The following is a 21,242-nucleotide window of genomic DNA, read 5'->3' on the forward strand; positions in this document are numbered from 1 at the left end:
GATATATTATATATTTACAATATCTGTTTTGTGGCTATTATAATCTGTATGAAATGAAGAAGAAATAAACAAATTTCGAGAAATAATGTATAATTTTGCATATACATTTCCTATAGTAGTTGAAATTCGCTGTTGTTTATGCTTGTATCGTTTTTATAGCCCACAATACCCCGCATATTTAGTGCGCAGCTGATGCGGTGCCCTGGCGATGCGATGAACTTGGCATCAGCTGAGTGACAACCTGTTGGACAGCCGCTCAATTGGACGGCACGGAACGTTCGGCGACAGCGCCACAGTGTCGAGTAGGCGGGTGGCATGTGGCGGGTGGCGACTGCCACACACACACATTGAAATACGAAGAACAACAACAAAAAATAAAAAACATAAAACCGGTTGGGACATTAGAACCGATTCCGTTGGGCAAAGAGACGTAAAATGATCTTGAGCGACGTCACACATGAATATTTTTGAAATGAGCCACGGATGTCACCAAAATGGAGAGGAGTCTGCATAAAGAGAAAGAGAGAAATATAAGGAGAGTAGGATAGAGAGAGAGTAAAGGGAGATGGCAAACAGAGCCGAAATTGTGTGACCACAGAACTTTTTACGTACGTCGTCACGATTACGGCAGAAGCAGCAGCAGCGGCGGCAGCGACGCCAACGGCGAAAGCGACGTCAGCGTCATTGAGAGCCGGCTGTAAATACGGACAGCGTCAGTCTTGATGATTTCGTGAAGCGATTAACACACGCTGCGTTCTGAGCCACAAACAACAAATAAGAACGAGGCACACAGAACACAGAACAGAAATAAAACGAAAACCGTATCCAAACGCAAACGCAAACGCATCCGTATCCGAAAGAACAACAATAGATGACACCAATTGGCAGCAAGGAGTGAGGCACAAGATCAACAACAACAACAACAACAACAATAAAAGCAATGCTTGCAATTTAATGCAGACGCCAATAAAAATAAATCATTAAGAAAACCGCCAAGAAGAATTTACCAAATTACGCGTCCATTTATTTTGTCTCGTGCATTGACCGACTTCTCGCCACAACAACAGCGACAACAGCAACAAAAACAACATCGACATGGATGCAGAGGTGTGTAGAGTGTTTGCTTATTTTTTTATGTATGTGTTCGTACTCGTTTGTGCCAAATGAAATACAAAAAACCAAACATAAAACACACAAAAAACGAGACTCGAAAATCTTAAAAGAAAAACATATCAAATGTGTTTTACAAATTTTCATTTTACACAAAATTTGTGGTCGCCCTTCATCATTATTTTTGTACTCGTTTAGATATAGTTTGGAAAATTTCCATAAATACGTAAAGTACTCTGCATATACATACATACAACTATATGTATTATAACTGTTCTGGCTGAGACAAAAACCAGTTATGTTTGATTCTCACGTTGAATGCTTGAAAAACAACTTCGTTTTCATTTTCCCAACGTAAACACACAAATTCAAGTGCAAAGACAGCGACAACTAAATAAAGCAAAAGCAACAAAAATATAGCTAAACACAAAAACAACAACAAACATTTCGCGTCACTCAATAAAACTCAGCTGTTGCACATGTCAACAGAGGCGTCGATCACTCGAGTGTCGGGCTAGTTACTTTTGTATCTTTGAGATACATTAAGTGAATTGCATCTAATATGATATAATGCCATCAACTAGATTGAGTCTGACACACACACACACACACACACACACACACACACCCAAAATCATTTTCTTTGCATACGTTTTTAGGTTTGATTAAATTAAAGCAAATTGAATCGCATCTACTTAGTTATAAGCAGATTTGTATTAACTGTCTTCTTTAATGAATAAGAGCAAATCTTGTTTAATTTAGATCTCTTAAAGAGATCATCTTAAAAATACATAACATATTCATTTTTAATAATAATGTTTGTATCTCTCATGCAAGATTTACAAATAATTTTAAAGGTTAGCAACATTTAAAGTTTTAAAGTTTGGAGAAAAATTCACTTAATATTTTGGTCAGAATTTAAGAAAGTGTGAAATACAAAATATCGTCTGAGTTAGCAACATTTAAAATCTGACAGAGTTGTGTTGACTTTCTTATAAAATAATTGAGGGCCTATTTTATTTCATTTTATGTTGGTGGCACAAAATTAATTTAGATACAAAGAGCATCCTTGAGGTGCACATCAATTTTAAAAGTATTCATTCGTATCTCAATGCAAGACTTACAAATAAATTTATAAATTAGTACCATTTAAAGTTTGCTAGATTCATGTTGACTGTCATCTATAATGATTGATAGCAGATTTTTTATTTGGAAGGGTGCAAAATAAATCTTTAAGATACATAACAGTTTTTAATATTTGTTCGTATCTCAATGATCAATTTCAAAGAACCATGTATGACTTCCATCTATAATGATTCAATTTATTTAGGTAGAAAGTTCATCTTAAAGATACATGTACATTTAAAATATTTGTTCGAATTTTAAATACGGCCAAAGTAAATTTGAAGTTTGTATCTGCAAGATTAATTATAAATAATATATAAAGTTATCAACACTTAATGTATAATTAATTTATGTTGACTTCCATCTTCAACGATTGAAAGCTTTTTTTTTTGGGTGGGACAAAATTAATTTTATTTAGGTGTAAAAGACATCTTTGATTATGTGAAATTTTTGTTTGTATCTGAAATGTAACTGTATAGTTTACGTGTGGCAGATTTATGCATATTCAATTTAATTGATTTCGAAAAAATACTTAGGTACAAAGTGCATGCTTAAGATACATTTAAATTTAAAGATTAATTACAATTATAGTATTATATAATAAATAATTAAATATATTTTCAAAAATTTGATGACTTACGTCGTCTATTTATGAATTAAAATGAATTTTCATAAATTAACTTTCATATTCAATTGATTTCATAAAAAGCGCATAAAATGAAGATTAAAATCTCAGGTGCTTGCATATTGAAAGTGTGTCGCAATTAATAATTGCTCGAAAGCGGTTTTGCAACTTGGTTTTCGAACTAATTGTGCAGTCAAAAGTTGTCAGATAACTAAAAAACATATAATTATCGCAAGAAACGCCAATTTAATTCGTATATTAAATTAAATTAAAAAATTCACTATCTTGCTTCGAATGCCACGCGAAATCATATCGCTAATATTGTAGACAGTTGGTAAATATTATTGCCACAAGGCAAAGATAAAATATTACCTATAGAAATTAGCAGAAATTCTAGATAATACAAATTTGACGCATTAACGCATTAGATTAGAATAAATTTATGTGCAATCATGCTCGTATTTATAACTATTGTTTTAAAAATAAACAAATTAATCTAATCGGAAAATTAGATATTATGCGAATGAATTGCTTTTTGTTTTCCATCCATAATCCTTATCAAGATTAAAGTGTTTATTAAATCCGACAAATCAGAAAGAAAACTATATCGATGATCTGAAGGTCTGAGGTCTGAGGTCTGCAGCTGCTCTTTGGCTTTGCACTTTGTACTTTGCAGTGAATTGAATAATAATGATAAATCATATCGATGATCTGCAGTTGAAGTTTGTCTCGTACTTTTCCGGCACAATTTATGATAACAAACATGGGGGGGAACATTGAACTCCGTCGTCGCCGTCGTCGTCGTCGTCACAGATTCCATTCTTCCCTCCCGCTCCGTTGACAATGGCCAAGCAGAAAACCTTGACGTGCATGGAAAATTTCCACTCAAAGACATTTTGAATTGACTTGAATAAGTCTGAATGGCCTGAAGAATATGCGCGCACGCTCGAGTCAAGCACTATACTATATATCACAGCATTTATGATGATGATGTGTAGTAGGGTGGTTGCTTCCTTCCCCCCCTCTCCCACTCCGCAGGGCATATAAACAATTTGCGTGGGAAGAATTTCCGAGTGATCGTGTGTAGGAAATATACTCACTTAGTTCTTGGCATGCAGCTTATCACAGGGTATTTTTCCTTTAGCATAGTTGTTGGCCGTGTTGTGATGCGAGAGAAAAACAGCAACAACAATAGCAACAATGAATTCGCAAAATTTATGCCCAGCGTTTGTTTTAAGTGCTTTTTTAGTAGCTGCCGATAAGCGTCACGGAAAGTGTTGTCTAGATTTACACAAGGTGCTTATAAAATGTCACTGAGCTGCGAGACCTAGTTCTCTAGTTGGCGCCCTCTCCGCCTCCTACTTCTGGACACACCCCTTCCACCCGCTGTTACAGCCACTTGAGCGTATCGTGTCGTATGGCGTCACATTATCGACGCCCCCCCACCGCCTTCTTCAATGATCCTCATCAATTATACGACACGTTGTACGGTTATCTTGTGTGTGTCCAATAATTCGCTTATAATACTCTTAATTTATTAATGAACGTCACGTGCTACTTGAAAACTTCAGAACAAGAAATATATGTCTACATCATCAACAATTTCCGCTGCATAAATAATGCACAATAATCGGTAGTTGCCAACTGATTTTATTAATGAATTTGAGCAGTGACAAATTTTCATTTCATTCATAAACAAATTTGAAGGTTTTTGTTACGATTGCGATGTAACTTTTTAATGAGTAAAATATACTTAAACTACATTTAACAAGAAACTGTTCTGAGATCCACATTTAAAATAAAAATAAAATATAGTAGAAATATTAAATAGATGCCATCCATAATTTAAAATTTCAGCGTATTCTTATACTCAAATAAATATCAAATACTCAATTGAAAACAAGTATATTAAAATATTACAAACGTAAATAATTTGCCTTAATAAAACTTCAAAAATTAGTATCACGTTTTGTACACATAATTTAAAAGTGTTGTCAATGCTTTATGAACTAACTCGAGTCATGTTTTTTGATATCGTCATTATCAGCATAATAACATGCGCTGTCAGCTAGACAAGCAGGCGGAAAGTATCTGCGAGATACATTTGCATGCAGCTCATATAATCTTTTTATACCTGTTATCCGTAGGGTAGAAGGGTCACTTTATGCTAGCAGACAGAAGGAGGCTTCTCCGACCCTATAAAGTATATTGTTGATCAGACGATATAACCATATCCATCTGTCTGTCTGACCGTTCATTCGAACACCTAGATCTCAGCGACTGTAAGAAATAGAGATATATTTTTTTCGACAGCACTTGTTATGTTTTAACGCAGATCAAGTTTGTTTCAACAACAAAAATCGAATAAAAAGCGTAATTTTAAAGCTAGAGTCATGCAAAAATTACTATATTCTTTATGATAATAACTATGAAATAGAGATTCCTTAAAGTTTAGATCAGAAAAAAATTGTAAAGAAAATAAAAATTGGCAAAAGCGCCAACTTATATACTTGGGGTCTTAGTTGCCTTGGCTGACAATCTGGTATATTTAACACTCTATGGTATATTTTAAATGTATTACCATACAAATATACCAAGTATATCCTTTTATATATAATTTTATTATTTTTGTGGTATATTAATTTGGTATATGTTAAAATTACCGGGTTACAGGGTATTTCACACTCGACTGTAGCTTTCTTACTTGTTTTTTTTATGTTTTGTTTTATTATAATCTCAATGAGGTTTTTTTTTGTGCTTTAGACCTTCTCGTACCTTGAGCTATGCATTAATTGTTTGCCGTTTTTATGCGTTATTGTTGTTAGTTTGTTAGCTGATCTCTAAATACTCAGACGATGACAAAGTGCGTTAAATTAATTAGTGCCCCAATAATCAGCATTGGTTTTTATGGAGTCACTGAAATTGGGTTTCTCTGCCATTACCTTGTTTACGATAAGCAGCACGCCTCTATTAAAATCATAAATCATTGCCCAAGCATCATAAATTGTGTAGAACTTTGAGTACTTATCGTACTATATAGATTCTCATAATACAAATTGGATAAGCTTCACTGCATTTCAATGATCTAGACGTGATTCCCCGTGTCGTGACATTTAGAGGTAAAATACTGCCGCAAGGGGAATCACAATAACAACTAAATATTTAAATTAGATTTAATGAAATTAATTTGCAAATAATTATAGTTCCTACTTGCATAAGTGTTGTAGCTGTTAATAGGAAATTCAAAAGCGTTCTTTCGCAACCCCGTCGATTGAAATGCCTTAAATGAGCCAATTAAAAAATGCCTTTCGAAACCGGAATTATTTGCCCAAAATAAGGCAATTGAAAGTCATCAGTGTCGCAGTCAATTGAACAAACAGTTTTGCCGAATTTGCCTGCGCGAAACATTTAAGAAACTGAGATCTATAGCATTGCTTTTGTCTCTCTCTCTCTCTCTCTCTCTCTTTCTCTTTATCTCTTTCGCTCCCCGTTGCTCTAAAAAAAGGCGCCAAGCATTCCACAGGCAACAGACCAAAATAAAAGCAGTCCAGAGACGACGACAACGAATCCAGCGACAGAAACAAATGGAACAACAGTCGCTGTTGCGAATGGAAAGCAACCCGCTGAGGATGAGACGCATCCACCCACAAGGTATGGCTAATGGAGAACCGATCACTAACCACACAAAAAGCCAAACTAACCTATCCTCAACAAATCCCAAAAAACAAACACTCCCAACAATTCCGATTCCCAATTAATTGCTTGCTTGTTTCAATTGGAATAATCAAAGGACTGTGAACAAAACAAAAATTAATTCCCCACTAACAATTCCTGCCAACTTTAATTTACAAATTGCAAAGTTATTGCAACTAATTAGGAAATGGACTTTCGGACCTTAGCACTTAAGACTACTTAGAATTAACAAATTTCCCGACAACATTTTCCTCACGCTAATTCATACGTCATCGAAACTTTCTACTTTAATTTACTTACGTTAAGCAAAGGACTTCCGTACCTTACCCAACCACAACTATCCTAAGCACCTCCCTATAAAATTAACTTATTAAAAACTGCAAACATTTGCACCTGCTTACTAATAAAAAAAGGACTTCAGTACCTCTTCCTGCTATCCTAACCAACTGCCCACAAAATAACTATAAAAAAAAAACAACAAATACTTCTAAAACCTGGATCCCTGAAAACCCTCTAAAAGTTAACCTGTTTACTAATGGAATTTCTTAAGACTTCAATGGATGATCAAACTTAAACTTTTCCCTTATTCTACATCATATGCAATCGGAACTAACCTACTTTAATGTATTTACGCTAAAACAAGGAACTTAAGTATCTTATCCCATCACAACTATCCCTAATACCTTCCCATAAAACTACAAATATTTACACCTGTTGACTAACGGAATTTCGACATTGGAACAAAGGATTTCTACTATCCTAACCAACTATCCGCCTACCTAAAAAAATATTTAAAATAAAACTACAATCATTTAAACCTCTTTACTAATAGAATTTTTAAATTTGCTGATTCGGAACAAAGGATTTCAGAGTCTTATCCCTCTAAAACTATCCTAACAACTATCCCAAATAAAACCTACAGAAAGAAAAACAAACTACAAATATTCCACCAAAAACACCTTTTCAAGTTAATTTCTAATAAACTATAAATTAACATATAGTACTATTGGACGACAACAATGGATGAAGAATATTTAACGCTTTTAAAACTGTTAAAATGAAGACTTTTACAATCAAAACCTTAGGATCCTAAGACTTTATTAACTAAGGACTTTTCTAACTTGGGACACAACTAACACAAACATTATTAACCTGCAAAAACAATTTCGGAAATTATTTCACAAAACTTCACCATCACAACCTGAACCTCAATCCCAACCACAAACAAAAAAAGACAACCTAATGCTTTTGCATGATTTGCTAATAACGCCACCTTCCGGATAACTCCCAGCTTCCCAGCTTGCGAACCTTCCTCCTTCATCCACCCCACTCAACTTTGATAATGCTGATTTATGAACAACTGCAGCTACCTGGAGACCATTGTACATCTGTTCAAGGGCAACATTGGACCCGGCCTCTTTGCCATGGGAGATGCCTTCAAGAATGGCGGCCTCATTGTTGCCCCGGTGCTCACCGTGCTGATTGCCATCATCTGCATCCACTGTCAGCATGTGTTGATCGCCTGCTCGAAGAAGATGCGCGATTTGCGTGGCGATACCGTCTGCGCCGATTATGCGATCACAGTGAAGCAATGCTTCGAGAATGGTCCCATCAAGCTGAGGGGTTGGTCCCATACCATGGGTCGGCTGGTGGATGTGTTCATCTGTGTGACACAGCTGGGCTTCTGTTGCATCTACTTTGTGTTCATCAGCACGAATGTGAAGCAGGTGAGTTGGGTGCACCGCAAACATCACAACTTTACTAGCTTAATTTTGACTTTAACTTGAACTTCAATTACACCTTTAACTGCAACCACAACTTGGACCTCAACTTCAACAAACAAATCTAACAATAACTTCAACTTTCACCACTTTAACTGCAACCACAACTTCAATTGTAACTGCAACCACAACTTCAACAACAACTTCAACCGCAACGTCAACCGCAACTGTAACTTCAACCGCAACTTCAACTTCAACCTCAACTTCAACCACAACTTCAACCACAACTTCAACTGCAACTTCAACTGCAACTTCAACTGCAACTTCAACCGCAACTTTCACTTAAACTTCAACTGCAACAAATCGCACCTTCAACCCCAACCGTAACTTCAACCACAACTTTAACTGCAACATCAACCGCAACTTCAATTTGAACTGCAACTTCAACTATAATTTCATCCTCGTAAAGATTCTCCAAGCTTATGACATACAAATGGATGTGCATCTGGTAATGCTACTGGCTTTCATACCCGTGCTCCTCAGCTCGCTGATCACGAACCTCAAGTGGCTGACGCCCGTGTCGCTGTTCGCCAATGTTTGCATGATTGTTGGTCTGGCGATCACGCTGTATTATGCTCTGAAGGATGGACTGCCAGAGGTGGGGGAACGCGCCTACTGGACGAATGGTTCACAGCTGGCGCTCTTCTTTGGCACCGCCATCTTTGCCTTCGAGGGCATTGCGTTGGTGATGCCCCTGAAAAATGCCATGCGCAAGCCTCGCCAGTTTGAGAGCACGCTCGGTGTACTCAATGTGGGCATGTTTCTCGTCTCTGTCATGTTCATGTTCGCCGGCTCCGTTGGCTATATGAAATGGGGCGAACACGTTGGCGGCAGTCTAACCCTCAATCTGGGCGATACCATGTGAGCCTTGCACTTTTCTTTCACACTTTTTCGGGAGGCTGAACCTAATTACTTATCTCATGACAGTCTGGCACAGTGCGTTAAGCTGATGGTCTCGATGGGCGTGCTTCTCGGTTATCCGCTGCAGTTCTTTGTCGCCGTTCAGGTCATGTGGCCAGCCACCAAGCAGATGTGTGGCCTCGAAGGACGTTCGTTGTGCGGCGAACTCATCTTTCGCACTCTGCTCGTCATTGTCACGCGTAAGTAGCAAAGGTGGAAATACTAAAACAGGGAACAGATAAAGCCAAACATTAACTAATGACAGTGGCGATTGCCGAACTTGTGCCTGCCTTGGGTCTCTTCATCTCGCTGATTGGCGCCTTGTGTTCGACGGCCTTGGCCTTGGTCTTTCCGCCCGTCATCGAGCTGATCGCACGCAGTGAACCCAACAAGGGACCTGGAGTTTGGATTTGTGTGAAGAATCTAATCATCTTGGTGCTGGCATTGCTCGGTTTCTTCACCGGCTCCTATGAGAGCCTCAAACAGATTGTCAAGCACTTTGGCATGGAGGAAACGCATTGATCGTGTTTGTGCAAATTTCGAATTTCCCTTAATATATTATTATTATGTATGAGAATGATTTATTAGTTGTAATTTGCGTTAAAATCCGCCTTATCGACTAAGTGTCTATTAAGTGTTTTTTTTTTTTTTTTTTATATTGTAAGTGTAAATAAATAATGAAGACATAATTTGTCGCCTAACAAGCGTAAAGAGTTCTTTAATTTATTTGGGGGAATTTTCATATTATTTTATTATTTATTTATAAACCTCCTAAAATCAAGAATTAAATTTTGAACCAAGATTATATGATGCCAAAATTTAATTAAGTGGGATACAAATTCTACGAAAATTCTAGATTGCCAATCTTAAGAGTCAAAATTAGAATCGTAATTTAGGAATGGAAAAGTCTCCAAATGCAACCAAGAAGGCAAAATCCTAACTTTAAATCAAACGTTCTAAAATTGACATAGATTCTTTAAAATAAAATAGGATTCAAGATTTTTTTTTATGATGGAAAAGTTCTTAAATTATGATTTGGAACCTTTCTTTAAATTAGATTAAAACATTGTTGAAGCAAAATTTTTAATTGAAAATAAAATGTTTTGCAAATTTGGCATAAAAATGTTGATTTAAGGTTTTCTCATCATAAAAATATTATTTTAATTTTTTTTTTACGATAGAAAAATTTTAAATCATATTTACAATCTACTTTTTAGATATGGATTCTTTTTCTCTCTGTGAACGCTTATTAAAATATATTTTGAAGAATAAGTATATACTACAAATACAAAAAGTTTCCTTTACTAAACTTATTTAATGTCGTTAGAAACCTGAACAAAATAATGCAAACAATCAAAATTTGAAGCAAATTTTTGTGTGTGTAGATCTAAAAAATAATTCTCTTATCATTAAAAAAATATACAAATATATGTCTGTAATATATTTTAATCATCAACAAATCCGTTCAGCCTTCAACCCAAAAACAAAAATATGACTACTCCCCAATCAAAATACACTTATAATTTATGTCAAGTAGGAAAATTTCAAGAACACTTGCAAATAACAACATTATTATTTTTTGGGGGGCAACATTATCATTATCAGATTTAATGCGTAATCTATTGATTCGATTAAAACGATTTCGCTATCGTTCGGCGAATTTCTTATGGCCAAAGGAAGCAGATGGAAATCAAGCGATCAATTGAAACGATAGCTAAACCACTTAATTGGAATGCTCCCGGAATTCCATGCTTTATGGCAAATACTATGATATATGTACATATGTATAGTATAGTGCAATGGGCCAATTGATTACGGCTGTAGCTGTGTGTTAGCCTCACAAATTAATCTAATCTAATCGAAATTGTTTTGCCATTGATCGCGTAGCGTCCTTCAAAAAAAAAAACTTGCTTAAAAGCAGACAAAGAATAAGAGGGATTGACCACGGCAAGATACCCTGTTAAAAAATTTTAGTACAACTTATAATGTAGATAAAGATATTTGCTGCATTTTCTGCTTTAACATCTTCGACATTATTTTGTCAAATATCTTTTTTATTTATTAATAAATAATTCTGAAATTTAAAGAATATTTAAGGATCATATTAATAGTTATAAGTATCTATAAAAAAAATTAAGTAAAGTTCTACAGTTCATTTTGAGAAAATGTTTTATTTAAATTAAAGCAGTACTAGGTCTTTTTAATAAATTTGTATTTAAAAAGATAAGAACCAATGAATTTTTTTGAACTTTAAAGTACTTTTAACGCTTTTATTTTAATTGAAAACTGTGAAGTTAAAAGTATTATAATTTTCAAAAAAATTTATTTTTAAGCTCGTTTTTATTAAAAAGAAAATACATTTACATATCTTTACGTTAAAAAATATCATACCTTTTTTTAAATAAAATATTTTGTTATACCTTCGAGCTGAAGATGCGATTGCGATCTGAGTTTGTTGCACGGTTAGATTGATGGCGCTTCCGTTAAGCATTTGGCCAGTGACTTATATAATCCAATTGTGCAATTCCGTAAACATCGATCGATCGATGGAACGATCGAATGAACGAACGAATGATCATTGATTGTTTGTCAATGAGCGCTGTATGAAAGAGTTATGAATTCGATGCAATTTTCATTTAACTGGCGCTACACGCAAATAGCAAAAGCAACAGCAACAACAACAACAACAATCAATCAGAGCTGTAAATTTCCATGCAGTGCGCGAAGCAGAAGAAGAAGAAGGGGGCGTGGCAGGTGTAGTTGTCATCACGAATTTGTTGCGCTTTAAAATTCATGCTCGGCAAAGAATTTGAATTTTTTTGTTTATTGTCATAGCCATAATCGAAGTTCCCCGCTTCGGTTCGTTTTTTGTTTGTGTATTGTCGGTCGATCGGCACGTGCATAAATTGCTCATACGCCGCATTGTACACGACAATGATTCCTTGAACTTGCGACGTGCGCACCTTCGCCTGACATTTTGTATTTTATTCTATTTCAATTTTGCATTTGCATACCCTCGCTCTGGTTATTGAACCACTTCCTTCCTCTTACGTAAAGTATTCCCCCAGTTCATTTTCGTTCCTGACATAACACGATCGGAGATGCTCAACAGATAGTTACGTCTGCAGTTGTTGTTGTTCGTTGTTGTTGTTGTTGTTGTTGTTCGCTGGTTGCTTCGTAACATTTTTTCTGTAATGCGTATTTTGTTTGTCAATAAACTAATTTTAACTAACGATTTATTGTTTTGTTTGCACTTTGAAAACCATTAACAAAGTTATTCTAATTTATTTTCAAGTCTAAACTATTCGGAAATTCATTTTAATTGCATTTTAAGCAGCAGCAACATTAATTTTTTATCTCTGTTTGTCCGAAATCATGCTGAATGTCCAAAACTAGTCAAAGCGATAAGAGCCACAACAAATTAACCAAAATCGTTTATTGATAAGAAGTCTTTAAGTCGCTCCCTCAACAACTGCTTCACATCTACTTCACAAAGCAATCAGAGCAATGAGCAATTAAGAGCTAAAAATTTGCAAAGTGCATTCTAAACAGCAATAGCAAAAAGAACAACAACGATGAGAAGAAAAACATAAGGAAACTTAAATTTCAAATCTGTGAGAGAAAGAAACAACGAGAGCTCAAACGAAGCGAGTGTGAGAGGTAGAAAGAAATTGCAAATGCAAGGTATGCAGCTAAATACCCTGTAAAATATGCTGTTTCAGCTGTGAGTTGGGTATGAAACGAACTAATTCAACTGTAAATATTTTCTTTGTTATTTCGAAATACATTTTTTTTTTGTATTTTTAATATAAAGATAATAGTAAAGCATGTAAATAGAGGAACATATATCAAAGAGTTCATATTGATGTCATATATTCAAATAAATAATTCTACAACAATTAATTATATAGTTTTCTATACTTTAAGCTATTTTTATAGAAAAAGATTTGTAAAGATATTAAAAATTGTAAAATTAAAATGAATATATAGAGTTTAAAAATCCATATATATGTAGGTACATTATCTGGCAAAATTTGTATCGTGAACTGAACCAAATTTAAAAAAAAGTTACGGTTTTTTTTATAACTCTGGATTAGCACTTGATCTAAAGCTTAGATTCGTTGTAAGATCGTTTTCTGTTTTCCGATAAATTGATTTTTTTGGTTGCGTACGAATTCATTAATTTTTTTGATTATTTTAAAACCAAAAAATTATTCCAAAATAATTCTTGGCTCAAAAAAATGTTGTATATAAGTAAATGAATATATATATTTTTTTTGTTTTTCTATAAAAAAAAAATCTTCAATTATAAATATGTATTTAAAAGGTGTCAAGGAATTAATTTTTAAAAAATGTTATTAGCATGTTTAAATATTTATATTGGAAAGATAATATTGATAGCTTGAAATATAGATATTGAACATAATAGTAACAAAAACTATATTTAGTGTTAATATGCATATATGTATATTTTCATTTCTTTATTAAATATTAATGTACTATAAATATTAAGGTACTATAACAACATCGGGAAAAAGTGAAATTTTCTGAACATTTCATGACGATCGCTTAAGGTATTAACGAAGTGCAGCGTATTTGCTAGTCGAGCACACTCGACTGCAGCAAGTTCACTTACACACACACACACACAGTCACTCACACACACAACAGTGACGCTGTCGCCGTTGCCGTTGCCGTCGCACGCTGCTCTTGGCCAATTCGAATACGGAGAATTGAGTCTGGTTTGAGTTCTTGACGCGTCAACACGCTCTTTCAAAACGCTCAACGCACGCGCAACATTTTCGCAAAACGTTTTTGAAAAACGAAATAAAAAATCAAAGCGCGAAGTTTCCTTTATTGCTCTACACACAAAGTGAACAATAAAACGAGGTGTATATTTATTTTCAATATCAGATTTTTTTGCTTTACTTTTTTTTGTTTGGAATGTGCTACCGTTGTGATTTTCTACAGATAAAGCTTATCCTTATCTATAGAATGCTTGTATATCTGCTATCTGCTATCTGCAGATGGACTTTAGCAATGTGTTCTGTGCTCTCCATTGATTTGCGACAAGCTTTTAATAATTATCTCCTTGTAGTATATCAATTAACACCACACACAGATGGGGCAATGAAACGCAACATTCTGTGGAAAGAAACGTCATAAAGCAATTAAAAATAACACAAAAAAAAAAAAAATGTGTATATAATATAATATAGAAATTAATAGTTTAACCAAAACTTTGCACAATTACCACAATAATCAAAGCTGATAAAAAGAAAAGATTTATGAAGCCCAACAAATCATATAGAAATAATAATTGACTCCAAATGTGAGTGAAGAAGTAAAGTAATGTAATAAAAGAGTCGGAATGGGAAAAAAGTGTTGGCATGTAAAAAATATGATAATTTAAAGATAAAAAATTATAAAAATAACCGAAAAATAACAGTAAAACATTAATGTATAAACAATTAATTAAATTGAAAAAAGTCAAAGTCAAACTTGCAAATTATTCATTAAAAAATCAAAAAATCAAATTTAAAAAATAAACATTAATAATTAAAACACACAGGGAAAATAATATTATAAAACGAATTAATAAAATTGAACAAAAGAGACTATTAAACTTGCAAATTATTGAGCAAATTAATGTATTCTTGAAATGCATGCGGAACAAAGACACAAAAAGAAACATTTTTGGAATATTATCTCACGCATTTTGAATTAGTCAAGATTTCGTACAGTTGTTCGATGTGGGTTAAACCAAGTCGCAATCATATACTATATAACGTCAAATAGTACCTGTTTTTGACGAACAATTAAACTCGAAAAAAAAAAACAAAAAAAAAAAGGCAGCTTCAAATCGGAGAATCGCTTATAAATGAAATAATTCTCGTTCTTATTATAGAAAGTAATTAATCGCAAATTTCGGTTTGTGTGTGTGAGTGAGTTTATTAAACGGCTAACTAGGGTTAAGCTGACTCTTCTCCTCTCTCTCTCTCTCCTCTTTCCTCTCTCTCTCCTCTCAAATCACCGCTAATCGAAGGCACCGCAAACTTTGCGCTGCTTTAGTCTTTGGCTTCGCATTTTAGTTACAATTTCTTGGCTGCATAAAATGCTATTTATTGTTTTTTTTTGTTTTTTCTGAAATTTTTTTTTCCAAATTTCGTCACAGACGCAACAACGTAATCAGCAAAAAGCCATCGAAGCTGGCGAAATGGGCCGTGTATTAAACATAACCAATCCCAAAGAGCAGCAGCTCCAGCAATCGCAACAGCAACAGCAGCAGCAGCTAGAGCAACCACAGCAATCGGAGAAGCAAGCAGCAGCAGCTGGCGATGTGGAAGAAGGTGCCACAAAGCGCAGACATGCAACCTCTGTGCTCGAGGCATCCGTGCATCTGTTCAAGGGCAGCGTTGGAGCCGGACTCTTTGCCATGGGCGATTGTTTCAAAAATGGCGGACTCCTTGGCTCCACGCTCCTTTTGCCAGTCATTGCCGTCATGTGTGTCCACTGTGAACGTCTGCTCATCAAGGGTTCCCTTGTCGCTGTCTCAAAGACGCCCGGCGCCACCTTCTACGATTATCCGGATACGGTCGAGAAGTGCTTTGAGTACGGACCGCGGCCTTTGCGCTGCATGTCGCGTGCCATGAAACTCATCGTCGAGATGTTTCTCTGTGTCACCCAGTTCGGTTTTTGTGCCATCTACTTTGTGTTCATCACCGAGAATCTTTACCAGGTGAGTGGAGTTTGCAAAAAAAGAAAAAAAAATACATATAATCTTTAAAATGTAAATAACAGTTTAAGGTTTGTCCCAGTCTTCATTCCAATTTAATTATAAACCTATTTTATTTATGAATTAACATTGCCTATTATTTATTTTATTGCAATTTTAAAACACGAATTTCTATTCCATAAAATGTTTATGATTTTAATAGACACAAATATATAAATAATATTTTGTCTAGATTAATTAAATCTACTTCCAAAATTCAAAAGTCCCTATGATAAATAACATTTTAATAACTTTTTTTCACTTAGAAAATATTTCATTTTAATTGATAGTTCACAAAGATAAATGGCATTTTTTAAACCAATTTTCTTTTTAGAGTAAAATTCTGTATTATTTATTTTATTTTTATTGAATGGTACAAGCCTTAATTTAAATTTAAATACTTTCCTTCAATCAATACGTGAACTTAAATCAAATTAAATCACTTCAAATCATTCTGCTCACTTAGAAAATATTTTTTTTAATTTTTGATCTATAAAGTAAAACATATATTTCCTAAGCCACTAAACTAAATAAGATTTTGTAAAAGCTATTTTTGTTTTCAATGTAAAATTCCTAATTTTTTGTTTATTTTGTCTATTTCTAAGATACACAATTTAAATTGAAATGCTTTCTATCAATCAATATTTAAATTCAAATCATTTGATTATTTTAATTATGCACCATAAATTTAAAAAAATATATATTTCCAAAGTAACTGAACTAAATAACATTTTATAAACCTATTTTTGTTTTAATATAAAATTCCTCATTATATTTTTAGATTGTCTAACTCTAAGAGACATAATTGAAATTTGAAATCATTCTGCGTTTTCCAACACTAATTTTGGCTTTCCTTTGGCACAGGTCCTGCAACAAAATGGCGTCGACATTAGCATGTCCATGGTGATGCTGATAACACTGCTGCCAGCCATGATCCCTTCGCTGATGACCAATCTCAAGTACATCTCGCCCGTCTCGATGGTGGCGAACTTTGCGCTGCTCTTTGGCCTGATTGCCACTTTGACCATCGCCTTCTCCGAGGGTCCGATGCCATCGATAACCGAACGCAATCTCTTCACCGGCGGCACCCAATTGTCGCTCTTCTTCGGCACCGCTCTCTTCTCATACGAAGGCATCGCTTTGGTGTTGCCTCTGCGCAATTCGATGCGTGATCCAGAGAAGTTCACGAACCGTTTTGGTGTCCTCAATGTGACCATGGTTTTAATCACCGCTCTATTCATTTTCACCGGATTCGTTAGCTATATGCGTTGGGGCGATGACGTTGCTGGCAGCATCACGCTCAATCTGGAGGTTGAGGAAGTGTAAGTGTAAACATTATACTTTATATTCCTTTTCTCTAACCAAAAGAATCAGATAAATGACGAAATTTAATTTTTTTAAGATAAATCAGTCCAAAAATTACAAACTAAAATTTAAAAATCATTTGAAAATTAGGAATTTATTTAATTAGAACGAACGAAGAACGAAATCTTGATTTAAGAATTTTTCAATCTAAAAATCTCTAAATAAAATTTTGTTAATCATAAAATCCAAATTTTGGCGAAAAAATCTTATTTTAAGACCTTACATAATCCAAATTTTGGCAAAAAAATTTTATTTTAAGATCTCATTTAATCTTATTTTAAGATTTTACACCTAAATAGATTGTTTTTTGAAGATCGACAAGTTTTAAAATCAAGATTTCCTATCTGTAGTTTTTTCCTGTATATAATGTATATTTATATTAATTTTTTTTATTATTCAATTTTTGATTTCACCTATAGAAACTTAATAATAATTTCATAGAAAATTCCTTCATAGAACATTTCTTAAAAATATGAAATTTTTCGAAATAAGGATTATATAATTTAAATAAATTTTTTATAAAGAAAATCATTGAAAATTTAAAAAAAAAATTTACAATTCATATTATGTAAACAATTTTACTTAACTTTATATTCCATATGTTTATTTATTTACTTCTTGTTAAACTTGAAGTAATTTAAAGTAATTTTTAGTTATATTAAATCAATATGCTGTATTTATATATAATATATTTATAAACTTTACTGATATTTATTTTATTTTTATTTATTTAGTTGTCGTTAAAGTTAAAGTTTTTTAAAGTTATATATTTATATATTTTATATATTTTATTACTATTTTTTTTAAATTGTTTTCATTTTGTTGTGCAGCATGTCACAGGTGGTGAAAATCGTGGCCGCTTTGGGCGTCTTCTTTGGCTATCCCATTCAGTTCTTTGTGATGATGAAGATCCTGTGGCCGCCATTCAAGCGTAGTTACAACTGCGCCCAAAAGAATCCCATCACCATCCAGGTGATCTTGCGGTTCTTCATGGTCATGCTGACCTGTAAGTAACTTGTTACCTCTTTATTTATATCATATATGCTAATGACCATTTCACATTCTTGCAGTTGGTGTTGCTTTGGTGGTCCCTGAGCTGAGCTTATTCATCTCACTGATTGGCGCCTTGTGCTCCACATCGCTGGCATTTGTGATACCAGTGCTGATCGATTTCGTTATACGCGCCCAGGAGCCAAAGGGTCTGGGCACCCTTGTCTATTTGAAGAATATCGCCATATTGATCATTGCCCTGCTGGGTATTGTGACAGGCACGTATCAGAGCATTGTTGAGATTATCAATAAGTTTGTGTGATTGAAGGAAACCATCAATCATCGTTCGTTCCTCTGCTTGCCAAATATTGTATATTGTAAATATGATATAATCATGTGAATATCTTGTAACGTTATACATATATGGTCCTCGTATTTTAAGATTAATTTTTTTGTCCTTCGATATATCTATATATAAATATTATTTTTTTTTTTGTTTGTTATTAATTTTAAGTTGTATCTGCTGCCGTGCTTTTCCATATTTTTTTGTATGTGGCATTAGTGTTTAATTATCAACTGTTAAATTGGCTTTGAAGCAAAACACACGAAACTACAACCGATATATAAAAACAACAAAAATCTATTATTTTAATAAATGATTACAAATCACCAAACATTTTGTATTCATTTGCAATTTAAATTTGGCGCCAGCGAACGAGAAAACTTTTGTGTTAGAGTGCAACTCGTTATACAGCACTGTCCCAGGGCTGAAAAGAAATTGTCGTTATTAATCGCTAATCGATTTCACTATTTTATCGCACCGCTTGTCGCGCGTTTTAATAACATTTTCATATTTTTATCGATATATCGATTTTTGAAATAAAACTGGAATTCTTATCTAAAATTATAATTTATTGACTAACAAACAATTAATCAAAATGTACTCCTCCAGGTCCCGAAAGACTCTTGTTCATGAAGCGTTTTTTAGCAAAGCAGATCCACCATTTATTCGGTTTACCATCGTCCGTATTAAAGACCTTCTCCAGCAATCGGAGACCGGTTTCCTGGCGCAATTGCAGCAGATATTCACGCATTAAATCGGCATTATCCGGCTTGGCATAGACCGAGTTCAATGGAAAACCAGCGTCGCCAGGTAAAGAGAATTTCGCTATAGCCAACGAATATAAATCCTGTTTGCCCTGCTCTTTGTTGGGACAACGCTCGAGGCGTTTTAAGCATTCGGTTATGTAGAGCGTTATGTAGATAAGAACACGATCCACTTCCGACTGCAATGGCATATAGAAACATTGATTAGATACAATTCGAACATGGGAATAAAATATTTATGAGTGTGTGTTTGTGTTGTAAACATACCTTAACTTCATATGTGCGAAAGAAAACGTTCGCTTTGAAATAATTCAGTGAGTCATCAATGATGTCGTTATCAGTATTCACACTGGGCGCTGGCCCCCGTACTTTTGTTCGCAGCGGCAAAATGGCCATATTACCCACTTTCCGCTGGAATTCCTCGATCTCTGAATGATAAGCCTACAAACCAGACACAAAACAAAAGAGAAAAACAGAAGTTAGATTTTGTAAAATTCAAATTAATCACACAACACATTATCATCACACAAAATACTGCACATTAGTCAACGCATACTAGTCATGCACTTTTCATGGCAGGCATTACTTACTGGCATTTTACGCTGGCGGCAATCAACTGAACATTATTAACATTTAAACATACTCAATTCAATTGTTTTGCTTTTATCAATAAGAATTGTTTTGTATGCGGCAAAATAAGTCAGCCCTGGTCAACCGTTATCGATATTTAACGTTTACGTAGCGAGCTGCCCATAATGTAAATGCAGTATGTTAGTTACCAGTGTCTAATGAGTAATGCGGGAAATAAGTTATTTTTATGTGTGCATAATACGGTCACACTGTTCGCACGTTTTGTGTTAAAAACAAATATGAAGAAGAAAACAAAATCGCTGCCGTCGCCTCCACAAAATGCTGAGGAAAGCGAGGACGATGTGGAGCAGTCACAGGAAGACAGCGAGATTGAGAAGGACGACGATAACGACGACGACGATGATGAAATGGACTTGGCCAATTTCAATGCATCCGCCAAAGCGGCAACAGCAACAGTGCCAAAGAAACGGAAAAAGGGCATCATCTATATATCAAATATCCCCAAACACATGAATGTGACGCGAATGCGTGAAATACTCAGTGACTTCGGCAAAGTGGGACGCATCTATTTGCAGCCCGAAAAGCAACCAGGTGAGTGGACAACACGTGCCCCATCAAGCAATAATAACAACAACATTTCTCTACTTTTTAGGCGGCCCAGACAAGGCAAAGAAAAAGAATAAGCGCAAAAAGTACAATATACATTTCACCGAGGGATGGGTAGAGTTTGAATCGAAGCGCATTGCCAAACAAATTGTGCCGCTGCTCAACAATAAGCAGATATCAACACGGAAGAAGTCGCAGTTCTATGACTCGCTGTGGAGCATGAAGTATCTGCCACGCTTCAAATGGGTGCATCTCACCGAGCGTATGAACTACGAACAGGCTGTGCACAAGCAACGTTTGCAGACGGAGGTCTCGCAGGCGCGCAAGGAGACCACATTCTTCCAGAACAATCTGGATAAGAGCGAACACCTCAAGAAGTTGGCTAAGAAAGCTAAGAAGCTGGAAAAAGCGTAGTAACAGCTTAATATGTTTACTAAATTTTTTTTTTTACTAAACTAGTTCAAAAATATATTCTTTGGCGCTAACAACGCTGTTAAATAACGTAAAGTGTGCTCTTTTTTGCGTTTAGCGTGTGCTAAGTTGCGCATTTTGCGTTAACAGCAGCTGTTTCACT

At 34.7% G+C, this 21,242-nt stretch overlaps 4 protein-coding genes across 5 annotated transcripts; 3 read left to right on the forward strand and 1 right to left on the reverse strand.

Moving 5' to 3' along the window:
- Positions 1 to 1,007: 1,007 nt before the first annotated feature.
- LOC117569321 (proton-coupled amino acid transporter 1) lies at positions 1,008 to 9,871 on the forward strand. Its single transcript, XM_034250451.2, has 6 exons — positions 1,008 to 1,107; positions 6,366 to 6,511; positions 7,920 to 8,280; positions 8,744 to 9,195; positions 9,262 to 9,434; positions 9,500 to 9,871. The coding sequence occupies exons 1-6, from the start codon at positions 1,096 to 1,098 to the stop codon at positions 9,754 to 9,756; spliced, it is 1,401 nt and encodes a 466-aa protein (XP_034106342.1). The 5' UTR covers positions 1,008 to 1,095; the 3' UTR covers positions 9,757 to 9,871.
- On the forward strand, positions 1,009 to 19,038 carry LOC117569312 (proton-coupled amino acid transporter-like protein CG1139). Of its 2 annotated transcripts, none has more exons than XM_034250429.2 (5): positions 1,009 to 1,107; positions 15,410 to 15,973; positions 16,874 to 17,331; positions 18,205 to 18,380; positions 18,445 to 19,038. In XM_034250429.2, the coding sequence occupies exons 1-5, from the start codon at positions 1,096 to 1,098 to the stop codon at positions 18,684 to 18,686; spliced, it is 1,452 nt and encodes a 483-aa protein (XP_034106320.1). In that variant the 5' UTR covers positions 1,009 to 1,095; the 3' UTR covers positions 18,687 to 19,038. The 2 variants fall into 2 exon arrangements, with proteins under 2 accessions (XP_034106320.1, XP_034106329.1); XM_034250438.2 differs by lacking the exon at positions 1,009 to 1,107 and adding an exon at positions 13,960 to 14,124.
- Positions 19,039 to 19,255: 217 nt separating this feature from the next.
- On the reverse strand, positions 19,256 to 20,177 carry LOC117569341 (actin-related protein 2/3 complex subunit 3). The gene is made up of 3 exons (XM_034250474.2): positions 20,062 to 20,177; positions 19,739 to 19,912; positions 19,256 to 19,650 (listed from the first exon to the last, which is right to left on the reverse strand). The coding sequence occupies exons 1-3, from the start codon at positions 20,065 to 20,067 to the stop codon at positions 19,294 to 19,296; spliced, it is 537 nt and encodes a 178-aa protein (XP_034106365.1). The 5' UTR covers positions 20,068 to 20,177; the 3' UTR covers positions 19,256 to 19,293.
- Positions 20,178 to 20,288: 111 nt separating this feature from the next.
- On the forward strand, positions 20,289 to 21,169 carry LOC117569330 (uncharacterized). The gene is made up of 2 exons (XM_034250463.2): positions 20,289 to 20,653; positions 20,715 to 21,169. The coding sequence occupies exons 1-2, from the start codon at positions 20,341 to 20,343 to the stop codon at positions 21,080 to 21,082; spliced, it is 681 nt and encodes a 226-aa protein (XP_034106354.1). The 5' UTR covers positions 20,289 to 20,340; the 3' UTR covers positions 21,083 to 21,169.
- Positions 21,170 to 21,242: the final 73 nt, after the last annotated feature.

This window comes from Drosophila albomicans, chromosome X (assembly GCF_009650485.2).
Source record: "Drosophila albomicans strain 15112-1751.03 chromosome X, ASM965048v2, whole genome shotgun sequence".
NCBI classification, from domain to species: domain Eukaryota; kingdom Metazoa; phylum Arthropoda; class Insecta; order Diptera; family Drosophilidae; genus Drosophila; species Drosophila albomicans.